The following is an 8,111-nucleotide window of genomic DNA, read 5'->3' as shown; positions in this document are numbered from 1 at the left end:
ACGGTTTCTGGAAAAAAGCCGAAAATGATCAAACAACACCCAATATGGGTGTTTCTTAAGCAAAATGCCATTTAGATATCCAATATGGCGACTTCCGGTTTCGGAAAAACCGCCGAATATTACTTAATATGGATATTTCCATAATTGAGATGATGCATATAGACCGTTCCGATAATTCTAAATACACTTACGATCAACCGTCATTTCAAATAATGTGCAGTATTCAACCAAACGTTGGCTGCGTCCTGTTGTTTACATCCAAAAGAAACAGATGCTGTCATTTTTTCTAACATTTAATGCGAAATTTTGAAAATGCGTGGCCTTTCATCCGAGCAAAGAAAGCGAATTGTGCACAAATGGGGCACCGTGAGTGGTCTTTTTATAAGAAAATTAGCCAGAGAAGAAGGTATAAGTGTCGGAGCAGTTCAAACCGCATTGCGGAAGTATTGTGAAGAGTGCACATTTACTGATGCCCCAAGACGGGGTAGAAAACCCGGGCCTGCTGATCCCACAATGGACAAAAAGGTTAAGGAATACTACAAGCGGCATCCTTCAGTATCAGTACGAGATGTGACGAGAAAGCTTGGAACCTCGGCGAGTAACGTTATGCGTGCCAAAGGAAGAATGGGTCTGACCCGTCGGAAGCAGAAGCAGCCAAAACGAAATCCAAAACAAGCTGAATCTGTGAAACCGAGAGCTCGGAAGCTTTATGACAAACTTCTGACCAAAAAAATGGGGTGTGTTATCATGGATGACGAAACCTACATAAAACTGGACTATAATACTCTGCCAGGACCGCAATTTTATACATCACCGAAGGGAAAGGATGTCCCTGGACCAGTGAAAGCCATTTACACCGAAAAATTCGGCAAGAAGGTAATGGTTTGGCAGGCCATTTGTGAATGTGGGAAAATATCTCGTCCATTCATTACGAATGACACAATGAATGGTAAAATTTACGTGAAAGAGTGTTTGCAGAAAAGGTTGTTACCCATGGTTAAGCAGCATAACAATCCTCCAATCTTTTGGCCCGATCTTGCTTCCTGCCATTACTCTAAGGATGCACTAGGGTGGTATAAAACAAATAATGTCACATGTGTCCCAAAGGAGATGAATCCTCCAAACTGCCCTGAAATTCGCCATATTGAAACTTTTTGGGCTTTGACCAAGGCAAAGCTGAGGAAAAATGTCAAACCAGCGGACAATGTTTAAAAATTTAAAAAAGATTGGCTTAAAGTGGTAAAAATGGTCGGAGAACACACTGTGCCAAAGCTTATGAGTAGTGTTAAGAGAAAAGTTAGAGAACTCGCGTATCCTACGAAAAATAATCCCAACTTGAATTGAAACTGGAAAGAAAACACTTATTATCTATATTTCAGAATAAAATGACCCGAAAAATCCTGTATTTTTTGTTTTATTCAAGAAAGAAGATGTATTTATAATTTTCGGAACAGTCTATAGAAGCCAAGCATTGACCCTGGACACTATTTTGAATTCAAAGTTGACCACTTTCAGTTTCTGGAAAACAACAAAATTACTATATTCCACTCAATATTTCCGAAATCAGATTGATGCCAGAAAAACAACTGAAAATGATCGAAAACCTCTCAATATGGATATTTTCAGAATAGAGGTGATGTAGAGAAGCCAAAAGTCGAGGATGCAGTCACTCCGATAAAATCAATCATTTCAAACGATTTGCCTTTTGATTTTGATCATATCCTATGGCCGATTCGTCGTTTAAAATTATTAAATTAAAGACAAAAATGGGCGAGACGAAGTTTGCCGGATCAGCTAGTTTGTTATAAAATTTTTAATTTACAAGCAAACCGAGTCTCTAATTTGTTTAATTTTTTTTTTTCAAGATGTAATGAAATAAAATTATTGAAATAAGTCTATTAGTAATCTTAATCGAGAATTGTTCCGCCGAATTAATTTTACACATACACCGGAACATTCCCGTCACTTATTATTCGATAAATTCCGAATATTAAGTAGCTGTTTCCAAACGCTAGAAAGATTGCCTGAGTTGTTGGCAATTTTTCAAGCACGACACTCAACTCTAGCATTCTGTTTTCGTTTTCGCGACCACTTGTGCATCAGTGCACTTAACGTGGTCATCACTGTATTAGACACTCGTGAAGTGCGAGCTCGACAACGTTTTGCAATCACACATATTTTATGTGGACCACTTTGTCATACGGACTGAGCTATATAGGATAGTGCTCGGGGTTCCTGTTCTCGGGAGAAAAATATTCGCTCCGTGTTCGTGAATTGCAAAAAGATGACGCATTTCATCGCAATGTTTCTTCCTCATCCAATCATCTAATTTCACCGACCAGCTCGGGTTATTTGTTTCACACCGCTCAAATTGATTCTATTAAGGACATATTTCGCTTGTGTCAGTACACGGTGTGTGTATGTGCTCTCGTCTCCGCAGCCCGGAGCTTTTCTCCGGAGCGGTACATTGCTGACGGTGTCCTTTAAACGTGGGAACTCCTTCTCCGTTATTTTGCGCTTGGCTTCTGACGCAGCCGTGTGGTTCTCTTGATACCATCGACCGGGTCGGTAGATGGGCTACTTGTCGCTCGGAGGAACTCATTCTCCCAGCAGTTTCCGGCTGCTTGTCGGTTTCCTCCGTCGAATTCACTAGCTATGCGCTATTTCGCGAAGGAAATTGATTTCAGTCTTCACTGTGAGACGGAACCGATTCGAGCACGGTAACGAACGGCGCGAACCTCTCAGATCAAGCAAAAATCAACCACTGCTGCTGCAGCTGCTGCAAATAAAAATGCTGCAACTGGCAGACATCTAGGCAGCTGAAGAGGATTAAGATGGAAAAAAAAACTGTCCTCTATTTTGATTTGAAACCGGTGCTTGTATAAGTGTGTTTGTGATGAGCTTAAAGAAAACTGTTGATTGCTTTCCAGCTTTGGCCGTTTTTTGGTGAAATCAGAACCAGCAATCGGGTTGTTAGAGGGAATTGGTAATTGTTGATGCAAGTCGTGAAGATCATGTGCTGCCCCCTGGACTCTCAACTCAAGTCAGCAAAATTAATTCGTGTCGTCCAATACTGCTGTGGTTGGATTTTTTCTTAGTGTGAATTTAAGTTTGAAATTATGCACATTGATCAAGCTTTTCTTTGCGTGTTCCGACACCGTAGCTTCGGTGCTTGAGCATATTGGGCAGGTTGTTAACAAAAATAGCGCAATAAATTGTGCAGATTATCATTAATTTATTATGTGCTTTCTCTCTCTTTCGGTTACAGGTGATACTTTGAACTGCTACTGAGAGCAGCGTGGTTCAACCGACATCAATTTCGCAAATGGATAGCAGCAAGAAGAAAGCTCGTTCTAAGAATGAAAATAAAATGAATGAAATCTAAGAATAATGTTTAACACTGAAGTTCGGAAGTGTAGTGGAAGTGTGTCAACAGCGTCACAACGATGATTAATTATGCAACAAACTACGGCGATCGAATCGATGTAACGCGTCAGTCTACGGTTCGTCATGCCAGGTGGCAGCGGTAATAGCGGCGACATTAGCATCTGACATGACCTAAATCCGGTGTGGCGCCCTCCACCTGCGCATTCGGGTTCCCTCTGTTTCCTGTTTGAATGCCTGTTGTTTTGTGATTCGGAGCCAGCCGCGAATAACAGTGAATCTAAGTCTGTAAATTTATAAGCTATCGTTTAAAATCCCATGCAATTATAGTAGCAACAGCAGCAACATACATTTAAATCGAAATGTTCTTAGCTTATGCAACTCTGTATATACGTGCGCCCAGTGTACAGCTTTCGTGTAAATAGTATTGTGTGCATCAATCTGTCCTATCGCTGTTTCACGAACGTTTTAGAGTACAGATAAAGTGTTTACAATTTTCACCAGAGCAAATCTTGTTAGGTAGTACATGTTGCAAATCGAGATATAAAATCCAAAAGTATTTCCAGCAGTTTTCTCCCCAAAGTTAATCATGAATCGTTAAAACTAGTATAGAGAGTTAAATTTGCCAGTTAAGCCAAATTAGTCCCACAACAGAAAGGGGAAATAATAGCCGTTAAATACCGTAATAATATCGCGAAAAAAAACTCATCAATCTAGAAACAAGTGTTAAAGTTAGTTAAGAGTTCACAACAGTAATAAACCAAAATATGAAGAAATAGTTTAGCCACTGAAGAAATAGCGAAGATTCCTGAAAGTAGTGAATAATTGCTTCAAACCATACACCCAAGTTATTCTGCCCTATAGTCCCTGTGCATGTAAGCGTAAGCGTGCATGTGCTTGTGTATGTCTGTACAAAATATGCATAACGAGTGCTTCTCATCATGCAAAAGCAGCATTTCGAAGCAATTCCAAACTACCGCATAATGGTCGCCGTAGCAGTGCTTGTGTAGTGAAAATAACGAGAGAAAAAAAGGAAAGTTGGTCTACAAACAGAAGGCGAAAATAGGTATATAGTGGAAGCCGACCGTAATTGTAGCTATTAGCTGGAAACAATATAAAATAATATCAGCCGCAACTTTGGCTCGCTGATTGTTGGAGTAGTGAAAGTTCCATCCGAAGTAAATTGTCTACCTTCTAAGAAATAGAGATTGTTTCCCTTTCGCTTACTCTCTGGATATTGGAAAAAACGGGCGGCGAAAATGGAGAAAATTCAGTCAGTCTTAGGCGTTTGCCAATCGTCTGATGTGGAATATGGCTACGAAACAACGAGTAATTAAGCGAAGACGTCCTACTGATTGAGTGTAACAAATTTATCAAAAATTGTGCAATGTTCTACGATAATTACTCATCCTGTGGAAGTTCATAGTACTATTCGTGTTTATCTCAATCAATCCATATCGTTAGCTTCCATTAGATGGTGGCTTTGAAACTGTTCAACCAAACGAGACACACACACAGTGAATGTGAAGTGCTTGACCGAGAATAATTGAGCAATGCTTACATGAGTGTCCAATACGATCGAGAACAGCAACCAGCATTCCAACAAGCGAAACAATGACGGATGCAACGACGCCTAGCGACGGGCAAGGTGAGTGATTTTTACTGTAAAAATGTTCAGAGAAGTAGTCTTCATGAGGTGTAGGGTCACCGAGTGTCCCCATAATGGAAGCGCACGGTATACTGTGTAAATTATTGAGCTGAACTACACACCGGTAATTCTACTGATGTTTTGTGCTTCGTAGTAAAGGTTGTATTTTCGCCTTCAAATAATGTCCTCAATATAGAAAACAAAGACGTAGCCCTATGTTGGAATGGAACAATAAATTAAAAGCAAGTAGCTTACTTTCAAAGCTACATACTTTTCCAACATGCAATATGTTTTGTTCCTTCCTCAACACTGTTCCTTCCTGCACACTGTTTCCAAAGCTGCAAAAGTGTGATCGGAATTATTTTGACAAGAAGAAAATGATTTCAGAGCCGAAGTGTCTTCAGTAAAGTTATCCGAGGCCGACAAAAGAAGAAAAAAATGCGGTTCTAAAGCACAAACTGGAAAAAAAATATTATAGCTATTGAACCATTCCTGTAAATTCCTCCTAGTCATTTCAAAAATGCTTCAAAAGCTCCCACCCACTTCAACATGAACGTTTACTGTGCCACGCCGTGTCAGAATCGGTATATTATGCAACTTCAAAGCATCTCGGAATTTTTTTCACCAAAAGTTAGTTAAGGGTCTTAGTTTCAAATGAAAGTGGTTTTAAATATTCTATCGGGGAAAACTTGAATAAAATGAGTTTGATTTTTTTTCAATTTTTCCATCATTTTTGCCCGTGTATGGAGACACTAGATACATTGTAACATATGGTATGGTAACGATATAAACAATGTTTGTTTGAGTTTTTGTGTGTGACAGAGAGAAAGAGAGAGAGAGAGAGAGCGAGAGAGAGAGAGAGAGAGAGGGAGGGAGGGAGGTAAGGGGAGGGGGAAGTACCTTGTAGGCCTTATTACCCTAAGCAACTGTGAATTTTTCTAGAGATAGAGAAAAATGACTGAGATAGAGAAAACAACACTTTCAGAAAGTGTCTGAGCTTTTATAGAAAAATATCGACGAAATTGAATTTGAGATCTTACACTGAAAAAAAAATCATTCTAAAATCAAAAAGTAATTTCGAAAAAAAACCTAGATGACCGATGTTTTCAGAATAGGGTTTTAGATATACAATTTAGTTGCCCAAAACTTTCGTAACAAACCAAAGTGGTCACTCTTAAGGAAAAAAAGTTTTTCTTACGAAAACAATAATTGATTATATCTTAAACTTTTCCGTGTACGGATAAGTTTTCCTCTCAAATTAGTAAAGCTTATCATCGATTGATCATATATCGATTTGTTTCGAATGGCCTTAGAAACCTGATAATGTTGAGAACTCTCAACCAGCATCAAAAGGTCTTGTTACTATGTACTCTCGTTACATTTATGCACTTTTCCACGTCCTGCTTGGAGTCAAACAATCTTTGCAAGTTTTGGCAAACGAGTGTTTTCTCTCTCTCTCACACACACACACATACAAACATGCACACACATACACACACGCACACATACACACTCACACATTGTTTATATCGTAAAATGGTCAAAACATTGAAAAAAAAATAAATCTTATTTTATTCGAGTTTTCCCTGACAGAATTTTTAAATCGGTGGAGACGCTACGTTAACCATAACCAACAGCGTTCTAGGAAACAAGTTTATGGGGATATTTGGATCTTGGGCTCAATAGTATTTTATTTTACTCTAATAACATTTATTAGACACAATACATTTTCATGTTTTACGAAGCCAATTATTTCTAGTGTCTTACTTTATAAAATATCTTATAAACTAAGAGTGAATTTTTCATTCTCGTTGTCGACTTCGAGCTAAAATTGAGTCTAATTTTAAATTAACATGGTTGTCCAGTGATTTGTAGTTGGAAATTTGTTGTGATTTAGTAAAATAGCTCTAAATCAATTACTTTGACGTTATTTGCACAAAATAAAATCCGTACCAAAAATAGCAAATATTTGCTTCGTCTAATACCTGCTTAACGTTCGCGTTGGAGAGGGTAAGAGCTTTCGACGCGCTTTTGAAATGTTCAGAAGCATTAAAACTCACAGGAATGAATGAATACCTAGGTATAATATTTCAATTCTTTCCATTTTAAGCTTTAGGACCGCACCTGTGTTGGCCAGTGTTATTCTCCACGTTATAGATGACCAGTGAGAAACGAAATTGACTTTTTTTATTTTGAAATATGAAAGTCTAATTTGTTGGACAATGTTGTAGCAAATTTTGCAAGAAACAACTTTGTAGAAGACATCATACTTTTATCTACCTGTTTGAATGGACCTTTATGATGTTTCTTACAAGTCTGTTCAAAGCATAATTTTACCAGCGTGCCTAAGGTTTCTGTAGAACATGAGACAACTATGGTTGGAACGGCAGTGTAGATCACCCTATTTTTCCCCATGAAATAAATTGTTTGCAATTTAACTTTTCATAGTGGTTTGCCACAATTTTCAGCGTTCTCAAGTATTGTTTTCTATAACCTTTTTCTTTGAAGAAAGTTGATTTTGAATTCACATAGTTTTTGGTTATTGATAAGTTGACGCGTTTTAGTAACGGCTAGGGGCACCAAAATAAATGGGAATGGTTGAATAGCTATAATCCCTTATTTTTTCCGGTTTGAGCTTTTGGAATGCACATTTTTTTCTTTTTGTCGACCAGTGTAATGCATTGATTAAAACTAGTTACATTTAACTAAAAAAAAAAATCCGGGTCCGTAGAGTCTTCAGCAAAGTATTCATTCTCAATTTTATATAAGTTGGAATTTTTTAATCATCTATCAAAAAGCGAGAAACAAATATAATTTTTCTCATTTTTGCATATAAAAATCCATTTTGGGTGAAGTTGTAGTATATTTTATAAGAAACAACTTTGTCGAAGACAGAATACTTCTATCTGCCACTTTAAATTGACTTTTGCAGAGCTTTCTTCAATGCCTGCTAAAATGCTTTTTTTTCAAAAATACTTTGAATTGTAATTTTCTTAAAGTTTTCAGCGTTCTACATTGTTGATTACTATAATAGAATACACAAGTTCACTGAAGAAAGTTTATTGCTATCTCTTAAATT

At 37.8% G+C, this 8,111-nt stretch overlaps 1 protein-coding gene across 5 annotated transcripts in view; it reads left to right on the top strand.

The window, feature by feature from the left end:
- The first annotated feature begins 2,705 nt into the window (after positions 1–2,705).
- LOC129723132 (sodium channel protein 60E) overlaps positions 2,706–8,111 on the top strand; it is a 380,238-nt gene continuing 374,832 nt past the window's right edge. For all 5 annotated transcript variants that reach the window (XM_055677123.1, XM_055677121.1, XM_055677122.1 and 2 more), the window contains exons 1-2: positions 2,706–3,189; positions 3,269–5,032. In XM_055677123.1, coding sequence (XP_055533098.1) covers positions 4,999–5,032 — 34 coding nt within the window. In that variant the 5' untranslated portion in view covers positions 2,706–3,189; positions 3,269–4,998. The remainder of the gene's footprint in view (positions 3,190–3,268; positions 5,033–8,111) is intronic.

This window comes from Wyeomyia smithii, chromosome 2 (assembly GCF_029784165.1).
Source record: "Wyeomyia smithii strain HCP4-BCI-WySm-NY-G18 chromosome 2, ASM2978416v1, whole genome shotgun sequence".
Classification (NCBI taxonomy): Eukaryota; Metazoa; Arthropoda; class Insecta; order Diptera; family Culicidae; genus Wyeomyia; species Wyeomyia smithii.
Note: the sequence above shows the minus strand (reverse complement) of the source record. Positions and strands in the feature narration are given on the sequence as shown.